The sequence below is a fragment of the Pleurodeles waltl genome, chromosome 2_2 (assembly GCF_031143425.1).
Source record: "Pleurodeles waltl isolate 20211129_DDA chromosome 2_2, aPleWal1.hap1.20221129, whole genome shotgun sequence".
Lineage (NCBI taxonomy): Eukaryota > Metazoa > Chordata > Amphibia > Caudata > Salamandridae > Pleurodeles > Pleurodeles waltl.
In genome coordinates this window covers 1121213149-1121240383 of record NC_090439.1, presented here as the reverse complement: position 1 = coordinate 1121240383, position 27235 = coordinate 1121213149, and the positions used below count along the sequence as shown (strand labels likewise).

The window sequence follows — 27235 nt, the reverse complement described above, 5'->3', positions numbered from 1 at the left end:
GGAGGGATTTTTCGATGATGAATGTCATGTGAAGCCAGATAAGCTGTAAACTCATTGCTCGAAAAAGGGGGACCATTATCAGTTCTCAATTATCTGAATATGCCATGGGAGGCCATGATCTTTTCTAAACATGGCACCACTCGATCAGTAGTAGTGGAGTTCAGAACTTCCACTTCTGGGTATTTGGAGAAATCATCTATGGCAACCAACATATGCCACCTGGCAGAAAGACTGCCCAAATCCACACTCACTCAATACCACAGAGAGGATGGAATCGGCTCTGTAATGATAGGGGCGGGCATGTCAGCGGGGCTGAGAGTCTGACAGATGTGGCAATGTTGAATCGTCTGTTCTACCATGGCATCCATGCCAGGAAACGATACTTTGCTTCTCAATCTCGCTTTTGTTTTTACAATCCCTTGATGAGAAACATGAGCTAAATCAATAGTTTGTTGCTGCAAGACTTCGGGAATTACCAAACGATGACCTCGCAACAGGCACTCTTCTGGTGACACCACCAATTCTTGTTAAATACTGTGCAAAGAGGACAACGTCGCTTTGGCTTCCGTCGTTCTACAAGACATGTTTTGCTTCAGTAAGTGCCACTTCCCATCTCGAACACATGAGGTGGCTAACTGCAACACTTCATCTGCTTGGGTGGCCCCTTGAATTTCTTGGATAGATATGGGGCGTGGTCGTGACCGTTCCACCACCTACCTTACATACTCCTCCACATCCTCCGACTCCACTTCCTCCTGAGTGGTGAGGGGTCTAGCGTCTCTGGACAGATAATCTGCCGGGTTTTGTGCTCCAGGTTGATACACCACCACAAATTGATACTCCTGAAGCTGGAGGATCCACTTTTCTATTCTGGATGGAGGTTGAGATGCGGATTTGTTGAAGAGAGGTATTAGTGGCTTGTGATCTGTATGTAGCACAAACGGATGACCGTAGATGTATAAATGAAGATGACAGCCCGACTGGACAGCCAGCGCCTCCTTTTCTATATGAGAGTAGCGTTGTTCTGTGGCCGTCAAAGCCCTGCTTGCATAGGCTACAGGGACCATTCTCCATCAGTTCCTTTCTGAGACAAGACCGCTCCAAGGCCCATGGGACTGGCATCCACCGATATTTCAATGTCTTTGGAAGAGTCAAAATACACTAACGTGGTGTCCGCAAACAAGGCTCGTTTAGTTGCTTGAAAAGCCTCATCATGGAGGGAAGTCCATTCCCACGGAGTGTAGGTTTTTGTAAGTTCCCTTAAGTTCCCTTAAATCTTCCACAGCAGGTCACCATTCCTAAAAAACTACGGACCCCAGTGACAGATGTAGGAGGGAATGCCGATTGAATATCGGACACCTTTTCCGGATCAGGCCGGACCCCTTGTGCCAAAAAGTGGTAGCCAAAAAAAGCAATGTCTTGGCTTAGGAATTTGCATTTCTCCCTATGTAGTGTCAGTCCGTTTTGTTGAAGCCTGTGGACGTAGCACGGAGTCTCTTAAGATGCCCTTCGACGGTGGGAGCGTATACAAGAATATCGTCACTCACGTTGATGACGCCTTCAAACCCAGCAAACACCCCACGAATCGTGTCCTGAAACACCTCAGCTGCACTAACAATGCCGAAACTGAGACGCGTGTACCGCCTCAGCCCCACATGGGTGGAAAATGTGGTTATTGCCCTAGATTCGGGGGCGAGCAACAGTTGGTGGTACCCTACCCGAAGGTCCATCTTAGAAAACCAGCGTGATCCACTGACCTCCGCCACAATGTCATCCACCTTCGGTGTGAGATGCCGCTCCCTCCGAATGGCCACATTCGGCAGCCTCATGTCCACACAGATGCGCACCTCGCCTGGTTGTTTTGGCTTGCGGGTGACGACTATGGGCGAAACCCAGGGTGTTGGCCCCTCAACCTTCTCAATGATGTCAGCTTTTTCCAATTTGGCTAACTCCTCTTCCACCTTTGGCCTCAGGTGGAATGCTATGCGTCGATGTTTCAGGGCCACTGGTTCAATAAATTTGCCCACATGTAGCTTCACCTGTCGTTCCTTCAGACACCCAATACCTTGGAAAATGTCTGAGTACTCTTCTTCCAGACTTTCTAAAGCCCCCAGATGTACACTAAAAGCAAATGTGCCCAATTCCAGCTCCTCAGCTGTGCGACAGCTTAATAACATCCCTGTTCCAGTTTTCGTGACATATATCTTTGCCCTGGTGGTGATGTCTTCATGCACAATATCTGTCATGAATACACCTGCCAACGAAATTGGTGTCGCTGACCCAAATGCAAACACTTGCACGGTGGTGGGCCGAAGTTGGGGGCAAGTGGGGAGTTGCCGGAACTCCGACTGTGCGAGAATATTTATAGAGGCTCCAGTGTCAATAAGGGCAGGCACATGATGACCTGCAATTTTTACTCTACACCTCGGAACTCTCTTCCAGTGCATAGTGCCTGATCGAGTGGTATGGATGACATACACTGTGCCTTCCGGTTCATCAACGTCATCCATGTCCGGCACATCTTCCTGTTGTTGGATAGTTTGTGCAGCATGTGTAATTTTCGGTCCACCTGACTTAGGCTTCGAGGGTGACCGGCAAACTTTCGCAAAGTGGTTGAGATGTTGACAATTTGTGCATTGCTTCCCCATCGTTGGACATTTACCTTGGTGCGGATAGGCTCCTCCACACATATAGCAGGTGCGACCCCCGCCCACTGATTTGTTTTTTTCCTTCCTTTTTGTGGGTGTCTCCGCCACCACGGCATTTACAGGTTCCTTTATGGGTTTTGCGAGTGCTGACTCCATGTGTGCCGCCCTCACGCGAGACAGTTCCTTTGAGCAACCCACTGTCAGCATGTCCGCCATTGACATGCCTGGAACCTGTAAAATATGTTCTCTCAGCTTGGTGGAATGACAGCCTTGAATGAACTGCGCGCAGATCTCGTCGGCCAGGTCTGGTAATATGCATGTACTTGCTAAATCCCTGAGTCTTGCATAGAAAACGTCAACGGACTCCTCAGGGAGTTGCCTGGCTTGCCTAAGAAGGAAGCGTTCATAGTCAGGATTCGCCAGTGGCTCAAAATAGGCTGCGATTGCACGTTTCAAAGTTTGATATGATAGCAGGGCCTTCTTCTACCACCAACTTGCTGATCTTATGGACTGTAGGTCCACCCAAATGTAAAAGCATCAGCCGTCTCCTGTCGGGGTCTATTGCTGCTGCCTCAAAATAGTTTTCCAGGCGCTCTACCCATGTTTTCCATTTAGCTGCATGTGAGGATGAAGGCCCATCAAATAGAAAAGGTTCCAGCGTAGGAAATGAATTCATGGTGCTGACAAAGGTTATGTGCAGGCAGGACCCACTCCAAACTGTGATGGCGTCCTCTCTGGAGCCCAAAGTGAACAAACTGTGCTCCCTTGAATGTTCAGACACTCAGTTACTTATAAACCCAATAGGTGCAGGCCTCCTATCATTCCACAAGGTGGCTGATGTTGATTTCTTGGGATTTTACCACTGCAATGCCTTCCTTATGTGGTGTTGTGCTGTTTATTGCATGTTACTTGCTCCTGTCACTCACCAGGAGTCCAGCAAAGGCAGCTCCCTGCTCGGCTCTGGTCCCCAGCGCTCCCCACGGCCTTTCCTCTAATTTCCGTGGGCGTGGGTACCGCTGGCTGCCGCGTCTTCACCCGGTGCTCCTCTGCCTTCCGCCCAGCGCTCCTCGCACACCGCTGCCTGGTGGGGTGTGACTGCCACCAACCCCGGCGTCTGCTCGGGCGGACTCACCGCAGCACTTCTTGCCGCCTGTCTGGTGTGGCCTCCGCCGACACCAGTGTTCGCTCTACTCGGCCGGACTCTCCGACACCAGAGTCTCTTCAGCTCCGGCGGACTCACCACGGCCGCCACCAGCGCCTGCTCGGCTCGGGCAGTCTCCACGCAGCTGGCAACCAGGTAATTATTCGGCTGTCACCTACCAGGAAGCTGGGGTTTGCGAGGGTCGTCTCTCAGTCTCTTTGCCAGTTTGTTATGCGCCCCTGACACTATTCGCTCAGCCAGGCCTACGCGGGGGTTTGCAGCAATAACTACACAGCACACAGAAGTAGTCAGTGGGGAATTAACTCTTGGCGCGAAAACCAAGACCTTTATTATCTAGGCTCCTTAAGTCAGGAGCCAAACAACAGGACAAATCACAGAGGGGTTTCTACCCGGCAGCATACCGGCGGCTCGTGTAGACCACCCCTGTCACACAAACGCAAATGGTAGCGACATAACATTCCTCCTCAACTTCAAATAAAATAACAACACAAAAATATCCCAGCACCCCAAAGTGCATCCCAAAAGTATAAACACTGACAAAGTCCATGAGAACAGTATATTCACGTCAGTTCCTCCCATGCTCTAATGACACACATAGTCTTGCAGCCTCACAGGAGCCGACAGTCGGGGACGCAAAGTATACCTATCCCCGCCTCTCCTCTTCACAATGTCAGTCGGGGAAGGGTCATCAATGAACTTGCGAGTCACGCTGTCTTCCGCACCAGCGACACTACCATGTGACACACCTCCTGATGGCTCGGTCTCATCATGGGGCAACATCAGGGACTCCGAAGACGGCCCCTCCTGTGCAGGAAAGTTCTGATCCATCCTTTCATTCAGCAGTAGCGGAGGTACACACGAAACTGGCAAATGGGAATCAGGTGTGGGCAAGTAGTAGGGTTTAAAGAAAGACACTTGTTACAATCTCCCTGCCTCGTTGGGCCGTAACCATCGTGCCTTTCACATTCACCACGGTCCAGGGGCTAGGTTCAAATGGGAGCCGGAATTTGCCTCCTGACTCCTGAGTATCGATTTTTTACCAATACCCAGTCTCCTGCTTTCAAACTTCGCACACGGGCTCGCCTCTTCTGAGACATCCGATCATTCTGCACTTGACGATTTTGCAAACGACCAGCTACTTGATCATGAAACCCGATCAAGGTATTCACTTGGGGCAACGTATCTCTCACACCCTTTAAACGGCACACTTCACTGGGAACAGTACCTGTGGTAACATGGAGAGTCAGGCGGTACTCCCTCAGAAATTCAAACAGAGCACATTCCACATCCTTGTTCTGAGAGACCGCAATTCGCAGCACTTTATTTAATGTTCTCATGAAGCGTTCAGCTTCCCCATTGGTTCGGGGCCAGCGAGGAGGGATTTTTCGATGATGAATGTCATGTGAAGCCAGATAAGCTGTAAACTCATTGCTCGAAAAAGGGGGACCATTATCAGTTCTCAATTATCTGAATATGCCATGGGAGGCCATGATCTTTTCTAAACATGGCACCACTCGATCAGTAGTAGTGGAGTTCAGAACTTCCACTTCTGGGTATTTGGAGAAATCATCTATGGCAACCAACATATGCCACCTGGCAGAAAGACTGCCCAAATCCACACTCACTCAATACCACAGAGAGGATGGAATCGGCTCTGTAATGATAGGGGCGGGCATGTCAGCGGGGCTGAGAGTCTGACAGATGTGGCAATGTTGAATCGTCTGTTCTACCATGGCATCCATGCCAGGAAACGATACTTTGCTTCTCAATCTCGCTTTTGTTTTTACAATCCCTTGATGAGAAATATGAGCTAAATCAATAGTTTGTTGCTGCAAGACTTCGGGAATTACCAAACGATGACCTCGCAACAGGCACTCTTCTGGTGACACCACCAATTCTTGTTAAATACTGTGCAAAGAGGACAACGTCGCTTTGGCTTCCGTCGTTCTACAAGACATGTTTTGCTTCAGTAAGTGCCACTTCCCATCTCGAACACATGAGGTGGCTAACTGCAACACTTCATCTGCTTGGATCTCCCTTGAATTTCTTGGATAGATATGGGGCGTGGTCGTGACCGTTCCACCACCTACCTTACATACTCCTCCACATCCTCCGACTCCACTTCCTCCTGAGTGGTGAGGGGTCTAGCGTCTCTGGACAGATAATCTGCCGGGTTTTGTGCTCCAGGTTGATACACCACCACAAATTGATACTCCTGAAGCTGGAGGATCCACTTTTCTATTCTGGATGGAGGTTGAGATGCGGATTTGTTGAAGAGAGGTATTAGTGGCTTGTGATCTGTATGTAGCACAAACGGATGACCGTAGATGTATAAATGAAGATGACAGCCCGACTGGACAGCCAGCGCCTCCTTTTCTATATGAGAGTAGCGTTGTTCTGTGGCCGTCAAAGCCCTGCTTCCATAGGCTACAGGGACCATTCTCCATCAGTTCCTTTCTGAGACAAGACCGCTCCAAGGCCCATGGGACTGGCATCCACCGATATTTCAATGTCTTTGGAAGAGTCAAAATACACTACGTGGTGTCCGCAAACAAGGCTCGTTTAGTTGCTTGAAAAGCCTCATCATGGAGGGAAGTCCATTCCCACGGAGTGTAGGTTTTTGTAAGTTCCCTTAAGTTCCCTTAAATCTTCCACAGTAGGTCACCATTCCTAAAAAACTACGGACCCCAGTGACAGATGTAGGAGGGAATGCCGATTGAATATCGGACACCTTTTCCGGATCAGGCCGGACCCCTTGTGCCAAAAAGTGGTAGCCAAAAAAAGCAATGTCTTGGCTTAGGAATTTGCATTTCTCCCTATGTAGTGTCAGTCCGTTTTGTTGAAGCCTGTGGACGTAGCACGGAGTCTCTTAAGATGCCCTTCGACGGTGGGAGCGTATACAAGAATATCGTCACTCACGTTGATGACGCCTTCAAACCCAGCAAACACCCCACGAATCGTGTCCTGAAACACCTCAGCTGCACTAACAATGCCGAAACTGAGACGCGTGTACCGCCTCAGCCCCACATGGGTGGAAAATGTGGTTATTGCCCTAGATTCGGGGGCGAGCAACAGTTGGTGGTACCCTACCCGAAGGTCCATCTTAGAAAACCAGCGTGATCCACTGACCTCCGCCACAATGTCATCCACCTTCGGTGTGAGATGCCGCTCCCTCCGAATGGCCACATTCGGCAGCCTCATGTCCACACAGATGCGCACCTCGCCTGGTTGTTTTGGCTTGCGGGTGACGACTATGGGCGAAACCCAGGGTGTTGGCCCCTCAACCTTCTCAATGATGTCAGCTTTTTCCAATTTGGCTAACTCCTCTTCCACCTTTGGCCTCAGGTGGAATGCTATGCGTCGATGTTTCAGGGCCACTGGTTCAATAAATTTGTCCACATGTAGCTTCACCTGTCGTTCCTTCAGACACCCAATACCTTGGAAAATGTCTGAGTACTCTTCTTCCAGACTTTCTAAAGCCCCCAGATGTACACTAAAAGCAAATGTGCCCAATTCCAGCTCCTCAGCTGTGCGACAGCTTAATAACATCCCTGTTCCAGTTTTCGTGACATATATCTTTGCCCTGGTGGTGATGTCTTCATGCACAATATCTGTCATGAATACACCTGCCAACGAAATTGGTGTCGCTGACCCAAATGCAAACACTTGCACGGTGGTGGGCCGAAGTTGGGGGCAAGTGGGGAGTTGCCGGAACTCCGACTGTGCGAGAATATTTATAGAGGCTCCAGTGTCAATAAGGGCAGGCACATGATGACCTGCAATTTTTACTCTACACCTCGGAACTCTCTTCCAGTGCATAGTGCCTGATCGAGTGGTATGGATGACATACACTGTGCCTTCCGGTTCATCAACGTCATCCATGTCCGGCACATCTTCCTGTTGTTGGATAGTTTGTGCAGCATGTGTAATTTTCGGTCCACCTGACTTAGGCTTCGAGGGTGACCGGCAAACTTTCGCAAAGTGGTTGAGATGTTGACAATTTGTGCATTGCTTCCCCATCGTTGGACATTTACCTTGGTGCGGATAGGCTCCTCCACACATATAGCAGGTGCGACCCACGCCCACTGATTTGTTTTTTTCCTTCCTTTTTGTGGGTGTCGCCGCCACCACGGCATTTACAGGTTCCTTTATGGGTTTTGCGAGTGCTGACTCCATGTGTGCCGCCCTCACGCGAGACAGTTCCTTTGAGCAACCCACTGTCAGCATGTCCGCCATTGACATGCCTGGAACCTGTAAAATATGTTCTCTCAGCTTGGTGGAATGACAGCCTTGAATGAACTGCGCGCAGATCTCGTCGGCCAGGTCTGGTAATATGCATGTACTTGCTAAATCCCTGAGTCTTGCATAGAAAACGTCAACGGACTCCTCAGGGAGTTGCCTGGCTTGCCTAAGAAGGAAGCGTTCATAGTCAGGATTCGCCAGTGGCTCAAAATAGGCTGCGATTGCACGTTTCAAAGTTTGATATGATAGCAGGGCCTTCTTCTACCACCAACTTGCTGATCTTATGGACTGTAGGTCCACCCAAATGTAAAAGCATCAGCCGTCTCCTGTCGGGGTCTATTGCTGCTGCCTCAAAATAGTTTTCCAGGCGCTCTACCCATGTTTTCCATTTAGCTGCATGTGAGGATGAAGGCCCATCAAATAGAAAAGGTTCCAGCGTAGGAAATGAATTCATGGTGCTGACAAAGGTTATGTGCAGGCAGGACCCACTCCAAACTGTGATGGCGTCCTCTCTGGAGCCCAAAGTGAACAAACTGTGCTCCCTTGAATGTTCAGACACTCAGTTACTTATAAACCCAATAGGTGCAGGCCTCCTATCATTCCACAAGGTGGCTGATGTTGATTTCTTGGGATTTTACCACTGCAATGCCTTCCTTATGTGGTGTTGTGCTGTTTATTGCATGTTACTTGCTCCTGTCACTCACCAGGAGTCCAGCAAAGGCAGCTCCCTGCTCGGCTCTGGTCCCCAGCGCTCCCCACGGCCTTTCCTCTAATTTCCGTGGGCGTGGGTACCGCTGGCTGCCGCGTCTTCACCCGGTGCTCCTCTGCGTTCCGCCCAGCGCTCCTCGCACACCGCTGCCTGGTGGGGTGTGACTGCCACCAACCCCGGCGTCTGCTCGGGCGGACTCACCGCAGCACTTCTTGCCGCCTGTCTGGTGTGGCCTCCGCCGACACCAGTGTTCGCTCTACTCGGCCGGACTCTCCGACACCAGAGTCTCTTCAGCTCCGGCGGACTCACCACGGCCGCCACCAGCGCCTGCTCGGCTCGGGCAGTCTCCACGCAGCTGGCAACCAGGTAATTACTCGGCTGTCACCTACCAGGAAGCTGGGGTTTGCGAGGGTCGTCTCTCAGTCTCTTTGCCAGTTTGTTATGCGCCCCTGACACTATTCGCTCAGCCAGGCCTACGCGGGGGTTTGCAGCAATAACTACACAGCACACAGAAGTAGTCAGTGGGGAATTAACTCTTTGCGCGAAAACCAAGACCTTTATTATCTAGGCTCCTTACGTCAGGGGCCAACCAACAGGACAATTCACAGAGGGGTTTCTACGCGGCTGCATACCGGCGGCTCGTGTAGACCACCCCTGTCACACAAACGCAAATGGTAGCGACATAACAGCGCTCAGGCCCACTACACTGCAGCTCAGTTGATCTGTGCATTATTGTACCGCTCCGTTTGACATTTCAGGAGGCGCTATAATGCGTGATTTTCCATCTGAGTGTGATGATGCAGACCACCACGCTGATATTAGTTAGACTAACGCCTGATGCATGGGTCTTGGCGGGGCTGCTCAAACTCAACTTACCATCCAATAACAATTTCTAAGTTTTGCAATTTTATTTTAAAAAACAAAAACAAGACACAACTGTAAGTGTCAAAATACAAAAAACAATCTCGCAGAGGATCTTAGTAGTGGTTATACTCAACTACTTGCGATATAGTGCTACTCAAAGTGTCACACTTGAGGAATGCAAAGGCCCCACATAACAGCACTGCAAACAGAGAAATGTCACACCTACGCATACTGAAAACTGCCTTATTTTTACAACCGTGGGCTGTAAATATATAAATTGTTATTGTATAACTTACATAAACCGGATGTCCCTCCCGTAGAAAATCAAAATAAATACACACTAAATAGGGACACCAATTATACCTACTTGAACACTTGTCATGCTAAACCGTTCGAAAAATACTTGAGGCCTGTGAGCTCGTGCGTCAGTGCGGTGCACGCGGTGACGTCACATGCGTTGGTGGTGGTCTTGACAGAGCCCATAGGTTCTGGGTCTCACCTGTAAAGAAAGCTCCTGTTCCAGCCCTCAGTAACTTCACATGTCCCGCGCGCGCAGCCCCTCGCACCACAAACACACCAGCCTCCACCAATCACAAGCTTCAGCGGCCTCTATTGGCTCTGACAGGCATAGGCATAGAGGGCAGACTAGCGCCTAATTAGCATAAACACAGAAAATGGACTTTACTTTTTTTGTCTCATTTTGAAACATATTTCTATTTTTTGGTTGCATGTATCCAGGAGAAATAAATCGGCCGTTATAGTTACGCTCGTGCTTTGTGAAAGCAAAACAACTCGTTTTGAAGGTGGAATTTGGTCATCACCTGTACTCGAGTCATGGTCTTGGTCAGATTAAATCATTTCAAGATGGCTGAAAATATGCGTTATGACAGTGACTGCTACGCATACCGCAACACGGTTGCGCAGATTGCATTGTGAAGCAATAGTTGTTATAGAGTGGTGTTTTATGGAAATAAGTGGACAGTGGGTGGAGGATTCTACCTGTGCGCATGCGCAGAGTTGTCTGAAAGGTGCCATCGTCTCCCATTACAGTGTCACCACAAAACGTCATCAGTAGTCGACCAGGAAGTGAGCTGTTTTTAGCGGCTGAGCAGGTCAGTTTATGTTTGGGATCGGGGTAAAAAGTGATTAAAGGCCAAAGAGGCGAAATTAAAAATCCTTATGGAGAGGTTTTCAATTCTGTTTTCAAGATATCGCTTTTTAAAGTGTGAATGAGTGAAACTGGCCCTGTTCATAGCTCACACATTCGACTTTCCTAAGTTATCTGCTGTACGAGCCTATTCTCCCTGGTTTCTCTGCTTTCCATCGCCCATGCCTTCACGGAAACTTTAATGAATCGCTGAAGGATCCCTTATATGCTCGGGGAAATCATCAATATATTTTGAATCCATCAGACATCTGGAATGCATTATTTATTTTCATGTAGTGATAATTGCAAATGGGTCAGGTTTTCATTTATGATGCTAGGGGGAGATCTATGGATTTATGAAGACTGCTGCTTCTTTTTGACTTTGCATGATACTTCATTCAACGTCGTACTTCTTTGGATCTTGTCACTCTTTTATGTAATTCATCATTCCTATGTAAGGTGCTACTTCTTTTGTAAAGTGCTATAACATCTTCATGTATTGTCTAAAACCGCGCACATGAGTTTTTTCTTGAGAGTTGCATAATGTATACGTTTCTTGACCTTCTATATGAATTGAGAGTGTGTCAGTTGTATGTCAGGCTGGTTAGCATCTGAAACCGAGAACCATAAATTAACGTTCTTGGCTGATTTCTACTTTGACTGAAAAAACATGCAACGTGTGACTGCCAAGCAGTTTGCCAAGTGAATAGAGGCGTGCAGGCCAACACATTATTAGGGTGATCTGAGCCAGAGTCAAACCAATGATATGACATGGCGGTAAGAGCCATACCACTAGCCAAGCTATCAACACATGTGCATGTAAATTAAGCAATGTACACGATATGACAATATGATATAGACTATACACAAATCAAAACTGCGTATTTCTTTAACATGCATCTCACTTACATAAATTAGATTGTATCACCATCAACAGGGCATTAACTAAAAATGCTGGTTTCTAAATATGAACTTAGAAACATTCATATCCCCAATGTACTAATGACGATATTCTTAGTGAACCAAGAGGAAAGTCGGTTGTTCTGTGTACCCTATTTGTGGCCTAGCTTGCTATTGTAGATGGAGCAGCATCTAGCCCTTTAAAACATCTACAAGTGAGATTGTTGCGCAGCACGCACCCCCAACTGATGTTTTTCAAGATGCTCTCAAATATAATTGATCTTGGGTTTCATGTTGCATCCATCAGCCATTGGTGGGTCTTTCTCTCCCATTCTTTAATTCTTTGAGTAGCTGTTGCCTTAAATACTTCTGTGTTCCTATTTATTTATTTATTGTGATTTTTGTATAACTTTCACCAGACCCCAGGGGTATTGGAGTGTTTTACACATTTAGAGGTAAGAACAGTCGAAGTATAAAGATATAAGAACTTTTGTAGTGAGAGGAGAAGTTCAAGTTCACCATTGAAGGCCCTTGTTCATGAGAGATTTCTCCGATCAATGATCATAATAATAAATGGGTTAATGTTCATATAACTGTAATCCTTCCTCCGCAACACAGTCGACCACTTTGAAGCAGCTGACTGTCAGCTGATCAAAATTGGAAGAAACAGTGGAAGAAAAGCGAGTTAAGTTCTTTTTAGGTCTCTCTTACCAGTTGGTAAAAAGATCTATTGTCAGCTTACAGTGCATTCAGTGTCCGTCCATTACATACCATTGATTGGCTTTATTGTATTGTATTGTATATTTATATATCGCTTACTACCCCTGACGAGGCATTGAAGTGCTTTTCGGCGAGTAGCACGCTACTCCGAAACCCAAAAAGAATTAGTGGTCGATTAGTATAAGGAAATATGAGTACAGTTTTAGTATTATTATGAGTTAATTTGAGCCGCGGATATGAGAGTTTGTTAGTTAGATTGACTGGAATAGTGGAGGGGTGGAGGAGGGAAGAATCCAGAAGGGTTAATTGGGAGTTTATGGTAATAGGATTTAGGTTTGGGATGACTAAGGGAGGATGGAGGAGGGAAGAGTCTGTGGAAGGGGTTAGGGAGATCATAGTAGCAGGGTGAAATAAATGAGGGAGAATATAGTAGGGTTGTTTGGGAGATCATGGTAGTAAAGTGAGGTTTGGGTGAGTTAGATGTGGAAGTGGAGGCAAGAGCTCAGGCAGAGTTATTTAGGAGATGAAAGTAGTAGAATGGATTTGGGATGAGTCAGAGTAGGAATGGAGGATAGATTGATAGAGACATGACATATGGTGATGGGTAGATAAGTGTGATATAAGATGAGATCAGGGATTCATAAGTATTTAGTATAACAACTTATCTAGGAGTTATGCAATGACCTATGAACATGTTAAGCATAGACTTACATACATATATATGTATATATACACACACACACACATGAATACACATACATATGCACACATATATGTACATACATATGCATATTTAAACCATGAGTAAATATACTTAGTTAAACAGGTTTAAAGAGTGTGTGTGTAATTTATTGTTATGACATAGTAGTGAAAACATATTTTCTAAAGAACTATATATAACTAGAATATACACATAATCAGAAAAAAATATTTATCAACATAGGCATATACAGTCCATAGTTGTGTGAATATGGTGGTTATGAAGGAAAGAGCCAATTCTTGAGTAGTTTTCTGAAGACAAGATAGTTATCTGTGGCTCTTATAGTTGGGGGTAATGAATTCCATAGTTTGGCTGCTTGAACGGAGATGGATGTACCACCTATAGTCTTTTTCTTGTATGGTGGTGTTCCAAGGCAGGGTGTCAATCTTGAGCGGAGGTTTCTTTGTTGAATGTATTTGGTTATTTTGTTTCTGATAAAAAGCGGTCCTGTTCCATGTATAGCTTTGTGGGTGATACAAAGCAGCTTGAAAGTGCATCTTCTGGCAACGGGTAACCAGTGTAGTGCTCTCAAGGCAGGGGAGATGTGGGCTTGTGGCTTTACATATAATAGTAGCCTGGCTGCGGAGTTCTGAATACGTTGTAGTTTTTTCATAATAGATAGAGATGATCCATGGTAGAGGCCATTGGCATAATCCAGTTTGGATAGTACAAGCGAGATAGTAGCTTGCACCTTGTGTGGAAATCCGAGGTGGGGGAAGATGCGCCTAGGCATTCATAGTTAACTTGGAGTCCATGGTGATTCCAAGGTTTTTAACTTCCTTGGATAATTGAGGAGGTGGTCCAAGATCGTCAGGCCAGGCACACAGTGGGTCATAACTTTTCCAGTCACCACATATGAGTATTTCTGTTTTGGAGGCATCATAGGTGTCCTAACTTTAACATTGAATTGTTAAATGCTGCTTGAAGATAATAACAAATTGGTCACATTCAAAATAATAGACTTGCTTGCCCCTATTAACTATAGGGAGGCTATTGATTTCAAGATAAATTGCAGCGAGTTACCAATTAGCATAACAGAATTCAAGACAACTCGCTGGATCTCTGGGGTCAACGGGGAAATTTAATGGCTCTTTAACCATGAGCAGTCATTTTCAACATCACTTGTTTCACATGATATCCACACTTACCTATAGTCTAAACTTCTTCTACTATCACTCTTTCCTGGATTGGTCTTGTGTAGCCTCACATATGGCATTAATGGGATGTGGGAAAACATCATGCCTATATTTTCTCCACTGTCCTCACTGTCAGACTGGCCCTTGCGGTAGCAGCAAACTTGTTGCAATACTGCTTGTACTCTTGTTGCCTGGAACACACTTGCTTTCGTTGTATTATAATTGTTTCTCCTAGGAAGACCTTTTCCCCCTGTGGTCTAGGTGTTGATTTTTCCATGTTTACAGAGAAATCCAGTCTTTAAAGCGTTTCTATCACTGTTTAGACGTGGTCTGAGGAACTGGAAATAGAGTTCGCCTTCACCAGCCAGTCTAGGTAGGGATGCGCATGTGTTCCCTTTCTTTGTATATGCACTGCTACGGCCGCTAAGCATTTTGTAAATACTTTGGGTGCTGATTTTATTCCTGATGGTAGTATCCTGAATCAGTAGTGTGTTCTGTATATTACAAAGCATAGAAGCTTGTTGCGTCTGTAGTTAATTGGGATGTGCAAGCAAATGTCCTTCATATCTACAGTTGCCAAGTATTCTACTTCCCCCGACTTGTGGAATTACTTCTCGCAACGTTGTCATCTTGAATGTTTGCGTCTTGGAGCTTATTTACGAAGCAGAGGTCTAATATTGGTTGCAGTAACTTGTTTAGTTTTGGAACGAGGAAGTATTTTGAGTAGTTTCCTTGGTTGACTTATTTTGCAGGTACTCTTTCTATTGACTGTTTCTGCTACCGCTCTTTCATCTCCTGCTGTAGTTATGACTTTTGCTTGCCCATTTAGGTTCTTTCTTTACATCCTACATGAACAGCAAAATAAAGCTAGCCTGGATTTCATTTTTAAACCCTGACACAGCCACGCGTGTCTCCTCACTGTTGTCCCTGACACCAGTTGTCTGCTTGCTGTGTCAGCATCATCTACCGCCAATTTTAAGCATATGCTGGCAATATTCTCAACTTCCTCCACATGTTTTTCCCCATTCTATTATTCTGGCAGGTGCGTATGTAGTTCTCCCACCTCTCCCCAGTGCAGGTGGACATATCTATTGAGTAGGGCATTAGAGTTGGTGATGCACCACTATGTAGCAGCTCCCCTTTCGAACTCGCCCCCACCACTTCCATTCTGTTATTTTCAGTATAATGGGGTGGCCCTGATGAAATTGGCACGTTAGCTCTTTCTTGGTGGTGTGGTCACAATGATGGAGTCCGTAGTTCAGTTTTCCCAGATACATGCCAGGTCTGTTTGTACTTCTTTTCTACTCTTTGAGGCCTTTCCCCTCATTCAAAATGCCAGCCACTCTCATTTGCTTGCTTCTTATTTGTTACCTTCTGTGGGCTTTACTTTCTCTTCTTGTATTTGTCCCTCACTTGCAGCTTAAACACATTACTTGTGTTCTTCTACCACCCATTTTTCATGCACTATTTTTTCTTTTTGTTTAAGCACTCCACAAGAATGCATACATTTTCCAGCTGTCTTCCTTGTGTACTTCTCCTCTCCACAGCGCTCGCCTTGATCTCTCTTGCCTGTGTGCTTCACTCCCCACCCCTCTTTTAATGCGCTTGCCCAAATGTGCAAAGTGGAGACCTGTTGGCTTTGCCAATGCTTGTTTTGAATATGTTGTATGAGGGGGTCATTTTAAATGACTGGGAGGAAAGAGTTGGAGATGTTGGGGGCGCTGCTCAAGAAGGGCTGGTTCAGCGTGTAAGGGTTTTTTGAAGAATGGAGTTCCAAGTCTGAAACAGTGTGAGCTTCGGTGTTTCCAGGATCCACCCAAAATGATGAGTATGTGTGCTAGGTAGTTAGGTGTGTAGAGCATTGTAGATGATAATGGTACTTTCTACTGGCATCTGGCCTCCAAGGGAGCCAGTTGAGGGAGAGCAAAATGGGAGAAACTTAATCATACCTTTTGGAGCCTGAGACTAAGTGTGCTGCAGAGTTGAGTGCGACTGATAGAAGCTTAACATGTGATCTGAGTATGTTGGTCTTTTGACCATTTCCATAATTAAGCTTATTGAGTACAAGAGATTGTACTGTGGTCTTCATTGATCAGGGTAAGTTGTTTGATTTAATTGGGAGCCTGATGTGGTGTTGCATGTTCCTTGCTAGCGCATTCATTTGATTTTGAAGATTTAGATTCTTGTACAGAGTGAAACCTAGGGATTTCATAGTTTCAACAATAGCCAGTTTGCAATCAAGCATACCTGTTGCATCTAGCCATGATTGTATGGGAGAATTGCTTTGTTTGGGGAGAGCTGAAGAAATTCCGTCTTCTTTGTGGTTAGTTTCAGGTTATGGAGAGACATCCAGAACTAAAGCATCTTCATTTTTCTTCAGAGCATGTGGATGTCCTCAGGAGATGAGACTTTTACATATATTTGTGTGTCATTGGCATGCAGGTGGAACAAGAGTTGCTCATCAAAGAGGTCAGAGGTAACATATAAGTTGAAAAGTGTGGGTGAGAGCATTAAGCATTGTGGTACTGCTTGTTCGATGGATGTGGGGGTTGAGAAGTAATTTTTCAGTTTTATTTGTTGTGAACAGTTGGAAAGCTAAGTCTTTAACCATGCTAGAACCGATCCTTCTATTCCCACGCGTTCTTTGAGTAGGATTTTTAATAGAAAAGCATGATTGACTGCCTCTAATGCTGCAGACAAGTCAAGAAGAAATAGAAGGCAGGATTTGCCTTTGCCTATTATAGTGAGTGCAACATTGATTATATGTGCAGCATTGCTGATGTCATACTAGAGCTAGTTCCGAATCTGGATTAGTGGGGGCCAAGATGGTATGTTTTTTTATGAAGACTTTCAATTGTTCCTCCTTGTAAGTCGCCAATAATTGTGCAAAAAAGAGGAGAATGAAACTGGACAGAAGTTGTTCAGGTCTTCATGGTCAGCATTGGGAGGATTTGACCTATTTTGAGACTGCCAAGACTGCCTGGGACAGTTCCCTTTGACAAGGAGTTGTTGATCATCAATGTCAGGTGAGATGAAAGCAGGCCTTGATGTCTGAGTATTTTAGCTGATAAGGGTTTCATGAATTGATTGTATGGCTTCAGGTTGGCAATTGTAGCTAGGGCAAGCAAGTGTGGAATGTTTGTAAAGGACAAAACCCTTTTGATAGTGTTTTACAGTTATGTTGTTTATTCTTAGTCCTGTCTGAAATTGGTTCAAGAAACAGCATAATCATTTCTATTTTGTTGTCAAACGTTTGGTGACTGTTTCACAGATTTATTTGGGTTTTGAGATTGTTCAGAGAGCTATTGTGCTGGGTAGGTCATTAATAGTCAAACAATTTTCTCTGTGGATTTTTGGCTGCGTTGATTTCTTCTTTAATGTTGTTAGCCTTGGCTTTAGAGTCATTAGACTAGGCCTGGAGGGATTTTTGGGCCATAATCATTCCTTATGTTTGAAGAGCTTCCTTTCATTAAAGAGTCCTTTTGGAGTTCCAGCTCGTTGATTTGTTTGGTGTTTTTTTTCATTTTAAAGGGGCTGTTTTGTCTGCAATTTCTCAAATGGCTGTATTTATGGAGGATAACACAGTTAGTCCCGGGATTATGTGCTATATGGTGGAGTTCTAATTTTCTAGGATAGATGAGTGGATGTCATTGAAGTGTCTGACCCAAGTCTAGGGATGATTGGGTTGTCCTCAAGAGGACGTTTTGGCACAGAGATGTTTGAAGTGTACTAGAAGATGGTCAGACCATTCAACAGGTTTATGGTAACTAGTCTTGACTATAGCATAGTTGCTCTTGAGTATTCCTTTTTTGGAGATAACAACGGTTGAAAAATTTGCCTTTTGTAGAGTGGAGTTGAAGTAAGAAGGTTTTGAGCTGGGAGACTGTGGGGTACTGATTGTCTCCCTTGTATAGATTGAAGTGTCTTAGGACAATATGGGCTTTAGTAGTACTGATACTCTCCACAGTAGTTTCAGTTATTTGTTGCACAGTGTTGGACCTGGCCTTTTTTACAGGGTCATCCCCAAACATTTGCCTTCCTCCTCATATTTTTGTCTGACCCTTTTTGTTGACAGTAGGACTCTGGAAACATTACCACTGCTGATCAGTGCTAAAATGCATGTGCTCTACCTTCTAAACTTTGTATGATTGGCTTACATCTAATTGGCACATTTAATTTACCTGTAAGTCCCTTGTACAGCGGTATCCCTATACCCAGGGCCTGTAAATTAAATGCTACTAGTGGCCCTGCAGCGTAGATTGCGCCACCCACAGAGGTAGCCTTTCAAACCTCCTCAGGTCTGACACCACAGGGCCTGCGTGCAAAGTTACTGCCACAGGGACCTGGCCTCTAAATTTACTTGCCAGGCCTGGAACTCCCCTTTTGCTACATTTAAATCACCCCAAGGTATGCCCTAGTGAGCCCAATGAGCCAGGTGCTGTGAATGTAAAAAGTAGGACATATGTCTTAATGTACTGGTAGTGACAAACAGCCTTTTTAGGCTTCTCACTACTGTGAGCGCTGCTCCTCTCATAGGATTGCATTGTAAATGCCCTAACCTATATCTAACTGGTGTCTATGAGGGGTAACATAAGCATGTTTGGTATGGTTGTAATGGTAGTGAGAAATGCTGCTTACTGGTGGATTCTTTTTTTACCATTATAGAAATGCCACTTTTAGAAAGTGGGCATTTCTCTGTGCTTAAGATTCTGTTGTTTTGCAGCTTGACTCCAATCCATTTATGGTACAGAGTAACAGCTAGGCCCTGTGCATACTTTTCAGACAGCCTCAACACAGGGAGGGTGGAGGTGTCACATGAGTGCATCTGCATACTGAATGGTCTTCCTGTGCTGGGGGAGGTCGAGGCGGGCACACCTGCATCTGTAAAGGCTGTGCCCTGGCCTCACACAAAGGGCAAATGTCTGGAGCCAGTGTTGGAGGAGAGAGGGGACATTCCTGGAACCGGTTAGTGCTGGTTGGAACCCCTTCTCCACCTGTTGGGGAAGCTGCACAAAATGAGTATAAACACAAGGGATTGTCCCCCACATTTTTAGAGCACTTTTGGAACTGGGACCGAACCTCTGCCAGAGGAACTGCTGGACCACACAAAGGACTCATCTGGAATGCTCTTCTTTTGTTGCCCTGCTGCCTGGTGTCTGCTGGGTGGCCCAAAGGACTCATCTGGATTGCTTTTCTGTATGTTGCCCTTCTGCAGACCTGCTTCCTACTCTGAACTGTCAAGGTTCTGTGGGACTGCTAAGAGGAACCGCCACTGGTTGCCCTGGTGTGCTGGCATGCTGTGTCGCCCCTCCCCCCCCCACCCACCCCCACCCCCACTTTCCCAACCCCACCAGTGCTGTCCCAGAGACCAACACTGGGTTAGTGTTGCATTGTATCTTTCAGGTTCGCTGTGTGCCCCTGGTCCTTATCAGCTGCATATTGAGAGCAGTTCCCTTTTCTTTTATTCTGCCCCCCCGTGCATGGAGGGTGAAGTCTGTGGCATTCTCTAGTATCCAGGTGCTTAGCGAGCGCTGTTGTGAGGCCTGTGGAAGCGTTTGCTTTATCTCTTGTCTGCGTATGCTGGACATTACCTACAGGAGCCACTGCCTACCCTCCAGATCCTATGGACCCTGCCATCTACCACTGAACCAAGCGCCCGAACACTGTGGGACTTTTGTTTGTAGCGTGACATCTCTACCCTGGTCTGAGGTGCAGGCTTGTGGCAAGGACTTTGCAGAGGGCACGGGTGGTGAACGTTTGCCCCCCCCCTCCTTCTTTCAGCAAGAGAAGCTTGTAGGGCAGTCCAGCGTGGCCCCTCCTGAGGTAAGCTGCTGTGCCAAAGGCATGCTTGCCAGAAGGGTGCCGGATTGGAGGAACAGAGCGCGGCATATCTGTCATATCTGTCTCCTGCCCCAAGGAGGGCCAAGTGCGGGCTAGGTCCCCGGGGAGCGGTCTCATGTCTCCTTCGGACCGCATTTGGAAGTTAGGAAAAGAGCACCCATGCGGCATATCCGCAGCGGCTGCACTTGCCTCACCTGCACGTGGGGGGGCTCTCTGCCCCCGCCGACTTCTGCCGAGGCTTGGTGCCCCCCTTTTCTCTTCCTGTCACAGACATGCAAGAGTTCCTTAGCCAGCATTTCCTGAGAATGCCCCCATATTGCTTAGGCCCTGGAATCTACTGTAATCTCTAGACAAGTGCGCAAGTTCCTCAGCACCCGACTATCTTGTGAACGTACGCATGTCAACCAGGCCGTAGGAACTACCAGAACCCAGCTAACCGCAGCAAAGGGGTTTTCTGGGTCTACGAGCCTACCTGAAAGTGAGGCCTCTATTTTCAGATATTTTAGGTGCCCCAAGGGCATAGGGATTTTTCACTGAGGTCCCGATCCTGCACCTCCTGCTTCCTACAAAAATTAACATATATCGCCTAAGAGGAGCACAGGAGCTCCTTGTCTTGACATAGTGCACAGGGATCCAGTGTATGCTTCCCAAAAGGAGTGCAAAAACATGCTGTGGCCTCTGTAGGAAAAGTGTTGCGAGGAGCCCTGAATGTTCTACCTTCCCATCATATGTTTTGTTCCCTCACACTCATTTTATGCTATATGATTATGACCCGGAGTGGTTTGCGATGCCCTTTTGCTGTGTAGTATTTAGTAGCACTGCAGGGTCTGCAGTGCATGCATTGGTAAGTAGGGTTTTAGGGTGACATATGCATTGGGCGGGTATGTACTGTTTCTGTGACCTAGTTCAGATGGAAATGTTTTCTCTTATGTTGCACTCATGGTGATGCCTTGGCATTCACGATAATGTGTTTATTAGGGCATGTGCATTGTTGGTGATAATGATGATCTGCCACTCTGGGATATATTATTTCTATGTACATTTACCTTGGTGATAATGATGATGATGATCTGACTACTGGTGTTGCAGAATACAAACAACCTATATGTTTATCTGACTATTGCCTGCTTTTGCAGAGTACTAGTAACCTGTGTGATGTTCTGACAAATGCTTGTGTAGTAGGGTATTACTGATACATGTAGTGTTTGGTCTAATGATGTTCTAAGCAATACAGTTTATTTTTATATGACTTGTTGTTGTGTTTCCTTTGTGGTGTATTTATTGTGTCACGCTTTACACATTACCTCTGGAATAAGTCTGACTACTCGTGCCAAGCTATCAAGGGGGTGGGCAGGTGTTATCCTGGGTGTGTAACTCCCTCGCCCTTACTAGAGTGGTGGTCCCTACCTGGCTGAGGTGTCTACCCTAGCCAACCAGAAACCCAATTTCTAACACACAGTAAGAGCATTTTCCCAAAGGAAGATGGTAGATGGTGTGAAGTAAGAGGGGCTTGAATCGGAAGCTTTTATTTGCACAGATTGGATGATCCTTGATTGGACTGTTTTTAGAGTTTTACACTGAATCAAGGTTCTCAATATGACTGCCATTCCCCTTCTATGTTTGTCTTCTCAATCCACTTGGGCAATTGCATAACCTGGAGGGATGGGGAGGTCTAGATTGGGTTGTGATGAGGTGGTTAAAAAGGTTTCATTGAGGAAGAGTAAATAAAGACCATGTGACTTAGTCACGTCTCCACTTTTGAGCTTACGTTTGGACGCAAATGTGCAGTTGTGGAGTAAACATCTGAGACATGAGGTCACCATCATGGAGCCAATGTAGTTTGAATTGTGGATGTAAGAAGGTTCTTTGGATTCACATAGTTTTTTGTTATAATAGGGGATGCAGCTTCTTTTTTCTGAGATGAGAGGGATTGAGTAGTACAGGGTGGGTGGGGGAGGAGAAGAGAATACATCAGTGTTGTAGGAAAGTACCAGCTTCTCAGTGAAGTTCTCACTGAGAGCTTGAGGTGCTGTCCTGTGCCATATATTTTTGTTATTGCATGGTTTCAGTGGCGGAATATAGGGTTATGTGCAGTGTAGGAAGGGTAGCTGTTGTAAGTGGGAGTGGGCACTGAGATTCAGAAATATGGCAAAGTTCTGTGCTCAAGAGTAGTAAAGGTGCTGCCCTTTAATGAAAGTGACTCAGAAAGGGCTATCAGTTTAAAGCTGAGTAGTACTGGTGATTCTCTTATCCCTCGGTTGTTCTTAATGGGCTGTATGAAAGGAGAGGTAGTGTGAAATCTGTCTTCCGACAAAATCTCAGTTGTTGTGAACCTGTTCCGAAAGGTAGACCTGGGATCTGGTTTGTGGGGCTTTTGTGTGAAACATCAGGGATGTTGTGTTCATTATGCTTTAGAAGTAGGGTTGAGGACTTGTAAGCTTGTATGACTGAGGGTGGAATTAGTTACAGGATTGGGGATGGATTAGGCTGACGCCAGACTGTTGTGGGATGATGTGTTCTTGTGGGAGTGCCAGGCTCTAAATAGGGAGGCAAAAGGAGTGCGTGACTCCTTATGTTGGCGAGGTGAGGTGTAGGTGATATGCAGGGTTGGTGGGGCTGAGAGGGTAGTTTGGCTTGAGTGCATCATGACTGATGTTGATTTCTGTGATTGTAGAAACGATTTGAAACATTGGTTGTTTTGTGAGCGGGTGTATTCTGTGAATTGAATCATTATATTTCTGTCATTATAAATGGGGGTGGTCAAATTTCCATGGAGACTTGCTGAGGACTCGGTGATTAATTTTCTTCTATGGGGAATTCCTTGCTACTCAGTGAGGTTTAATTCCATTTTTAAAGTTTCCAGCTGGGTGGTTGGTGGAAAAGACAAGGTCCGTTTTTCGACACCCATTACAACCACTAATGATGATTTAATGGTAAGTGTATTTGTGAATTGTTTCATATCGTTATGTTTGAATTTTTATTTTTGTGGCAGTTTTTTATTTTGGATGTCCTTTGCTCAGCTGGTTGAGAAGGAAGTTGTTGCTCTGATGCCCCATACTGGACTCTTATGACAAGATTTAGATGTAGTTTAGTCAGGATGAGCTTGGATAGGGGGTGGGCTTCCAGGAGGTCTGGTGGGACTTTGAGCACTTGGGGACCTAATAATTCATTGTAGCTCTATAAGAGGTTGAAAAGATGGCTAGAGCAGAAGACATATATATCTGAATTCCATGCACTGATTGGGGAACACGTGTTGGCCTCAAGCGGGGAGGTAAGGAGGGTAAGATCCCTAGTCTGTGCAATCTGAAATAGTGCCAAAGAAATGTGGAGCAGGTCCCCTGAGGTGTTGAGCCGATGAGACTTGATAAGATATAGGGTGTGTTAAACCTTTTCCTGATCTGGTCCATTTGTGGCCCCTACAGGTAAGACATAAGTGGCAAGTGAAGTATCTGATCTCTGGGCTCCTGTGTGCCTGAAATAGTGTGGGGAATCCAGATGAAGTCCTTGCTGCACGCCTTCTTGGGTGAAACTTGGGAGAAAATAAGAGTGCAAGAGGCCCATGATTACAACAGCTGTTCTAGCCGGCATAACCACCGACATAACCACAAGCTGAGAGTGGGCATCACTGTTCGTCAGCAAAGCCCTCAATGTGGCTGCCAATAATTTTCTCAAGCGGCCTCATTTGTTGAGAAGGATTCTAAGAAAGATTGGGTTGCTAAATGCGTTTGCCTGCTGCGCAGTAGACACTCCAAAAAAAGGGTCACTTCCATGAATGGTAAACCCACACTAGATGCAAGAAGTGGGCAGCAGGCCCTGGCTCACATTGTCAGATATGCTGTAAAAATGATCCACTGCATTCCAGCCCACCCACTGTCTGTGTACATTTACTGCTTTGTCACCGGCTGCAGTGTTTGCAGAGCTGATGTTCTGTCTGGTTCCTTTCTTTACTGGCAGCTAGACACATGTGTTTCAAGGACCTAGTATTTCCCCAAGTCGGTCCTTTCTTCTTCTCCCTATCTTTCACCAGTTTGCCTGGCCTTTCTTGCCAGCTAAGACTCATTTGATGTGAGTCCCGGACTAGGAACAGAATAGCAGTTGCACTACATGCCTTAACCGTGACTCACTTAGATTGAGCCTCAGTCGAGTCTCTCATAGTCACTACCAGAGGCTCACAGCCATCTGCCAGGTGCCTGCTCTCTGCTCTCATCTCTCGTTCTATATTAGATAAGTAAAAACCACATAGGAGTAAGGAAGAGTGGTCAGTCTGTGTTGAAAGTGTGGAGTCCAAGGGAGCTCTAGTACTTGAAGAAAGGAGAGGAGGGTTTTGGAATGGAGACAAAAACAAAAAGTGATAGACCCTGTGGTGAGAGTGGGTGAGCAATGAAACCTGTGGTGAGAAGGGAGCACTATCACTGAACCTATGGTAAGAGCGGACATTGGGCTTGGAGCTTTTGGTGGGAGACTAGAGAAGACTGTGTGAAACGTAGTGAGGGGTGGGGAAGTTTGTGTAAGTTTGTTTGTATTTATCCCTCTTTATGTCGAGTGGGCCTGTGTGCAGAAAGAAAGTGTTGTATGTTAACAGTTTGTGAAGCCTATGCTGCAAGAGAATACGTGCTTTTGGCTTCTGGATTTCTGTAGCACTTTTTCCTTTGGACAAGTACATTTTTTTCAAACAATTCACATGCCTGGAATGCGTGGAGTACTTTAATCTTGCATGGCCCCTCATAACACTACCTACTTCAATCAGACTTCTTAGCAGGCGATCAGAAAATGCATACTTTACACTTTTTTCTTATAAATACATCCTTTCTGGCCACTTTATGATTCTTGGCTAAGTATGTGAAATGCTGCCCTTTGTGTGTGTGTGTGTGTGTGTGTATAGTTTATCAAGTTCTGTATCACAAAAAAGTTTGTATTTTCTGTAATGTTCTCTACATTTTGCCGCTGTAACTTCATTTATGCTCAGTGAAGTGAAACACGTTAGGCAACAATTAACATTGACATCTTAGAAAACTGGATGATTGTCAAGAAAGAGTGGAAGCAGAGAAAAGATGAACTTGTAATTTTGTCAAATACACTTTATACATTCATATTTACTCAGCTTTTGCCGTACATCCATGTACACTGTAGCTGAATCTGAAAAAAGGAAACAATTTCCTGCTTCTCTTTGCAGAGAACCATAACTCCATTTCACTCAAACCAAGATTCAGTAAGGTGCAGGCAAAGTACACCACATCCTGCTCTGCTATGTTTAAAAAAAATATTAAATGGTAATTACAAACACTTATTTTTGATTGGTTCATGTATTTGCTATGTATGCTTAGTATTCTTTTCAGTTTTTATTATTTGCCTTTCTGTTTTTGTTCTTTTACACAATTATGCTTTCCTTTTGACTGGGTCATTAACTGCAGTTTGCTATATCTTTTCTATAGTAGCCACCCCTTCATTCTGTTACTAGTTTCCTTACAGTGCTAACTTGTTATTGGGCTCCTGCGTTGTTCCATCACTCTTCATTTTTGTGCATTCTTCACCAACATATTCATCATCTATAGACTTAATCACTCATTTATAAACTCACCCCTCACCCATCTACAATATATCAAACATAAACTCGCCAATAATAAATAAAGAGGTGCTTTCAGTTACAAGCCAGACCTACGGGCTTTGCCATTGCTTGTCTTAATTATTTTTGTGACTGGTTCATCTGCTTCACCCAATAAAACTTTGTCTGCTTGACATAACAAAATACACCTGCCTTTTGTTATGTGGTCTTATTGTTTCATGAACAACTTCTTACCTCTTTTTCAAGAGTATTTGACCAATTATACATTCATAATTTTCAGCTTTTCTTACATTTATCAATACTTTTTTCAGTTCAGGTTTTACTTGAGTCACTCCTCAGACACTGCACTTCATTAGATCTTTAACTTTCTTAGCCAAGCACAGCATCAACAGCCTTCTGCTGTTTTGGTATTACTTGATATGTCCGTTTTTGTTGAACTGGTATATTCTTATGTTCTTTTCTGGATTGTAGTTTTATTTTTAGATTCAGTCTCCTCTTTCAGCCTGTGGTTACCCGTGCCATTCAGGATTTCTTTTTCGTTCACATTTCCTCATCCTGCTATTCCAAGGGTTTTTTACTTCTTCACTCTAATTTATGCTATCGATTCAGTATCAGTATAATTGTTTCCTTTGGGTTAAATCAAATGTTTTTACAGACTATGCCCAGAAATGTATCCCTGTTGACTGATTTCAGAATCAATTATCTTGTTGTACAGCTAAGGAGCTATGGATAGTTAAGCCCTACCTTTCTATGAACCCATCCAAAATAGAGATGCTTTTCTACCCAGCATCATTTTGATTTGTTAAACATTTGTCTGTTTCCTTCATGATCAAACTTGAAAGTTATTATTATTATTGGAATCACTGCTCTTGTCTTGCAGTGTTATTACCTAACATTAATTCCACTGGAAAACAAGGCGGGCCATAAAATATAGGCTTAAGCTCTATTGCGTCAACAGGGGTGTGGAATTTAATAAAATATCTACTTGTCCATTGGACAGGTAGCTTCATAAAGCTACTTGTCCTGTAAAAAGAAAATATAGTTTAGTGGGGCACATTACTTAACATATGGTCTAAGAAAAACAGTTGCATTTGTACACTTAGTCAATTGTACATCATCATCGCCAGCACATGCCCCACTATTATCCAGAGCACGCTGTTCCAGATGTGCCTGCAAAAGTGCCTAAATGTCCCTAGATCTAGATCTTGGTGGCATGCCAAGTATCCATCTTTTGATTGTGACAGTGCAAGTTGGTTTTTAAGCCTTATTCTTTATCAAATGTGTTTTGTGTATAGTAAAATATTTTTTTTCTGAAGATGATGGCATTCAGATATATATCTGTTTTTTCAGAAACCAATAGCAACTCCACTGAGAGTGGCAAAATGTTTCATGGAATACCTGCGTCAACCGGAGTCACAGGTGAGTCAAATGCAGTCCTTATAATCAAGAGTTAGCAATTAGAAGGTGCTTTTTACAAGTGGATCTAGATTTATTCCAGTCTGATGTCGATCTGTAAGATGCATTAGCAGTGCTTTGTATCACC

The 27235-nt window shown here is 45.1% G+C and overlaps 2 protein-coding genes across 4 annotated transcripts in view; one reads left to right on the top strand and one right to left on the bottom strand.

The window, feature by feature from the left end:
* RECQL4 (RecQ like helicase 4) overlaps positions 1–10239 on the bottom strand; it is a 235129-nt gene extending 224890 nt beyond the window's left edge. The window contains exon 1 of one of the 3 annotated variants that reach the window (XM_069220936.1): positions 10125–10239. The gene's annotated coding sequence lies outside the window, so the exon portion shown is untranslated. The other 2 variants (XM_069220938.1, XM_069220937.1) reach the window with 2 other exon arrangements.
* A 362-nt stretch (positions 10240–10601) lies between these two features.
* The window catches only part of VPS28 (VPS28 subunit of ESCRT-I), a 34604-nt gene continuing 17970 nt past the window's right edge, over positions 10602–27235 (top strand). Inside the window, exons 1-2 of the mRNA XM_069220939.1 lie at positions 10602–10737; positions 27043–27111. Coding sequence (XP_069077040.1) covers positions 27075–27111 — 37 coding nt within the window. The 5' untranslated portion in view covers positions 10602–10737; positions 27043–27074. The remainder of the gene's footprint in view (positions 10738–27042; positions 27112–27235) is intronic.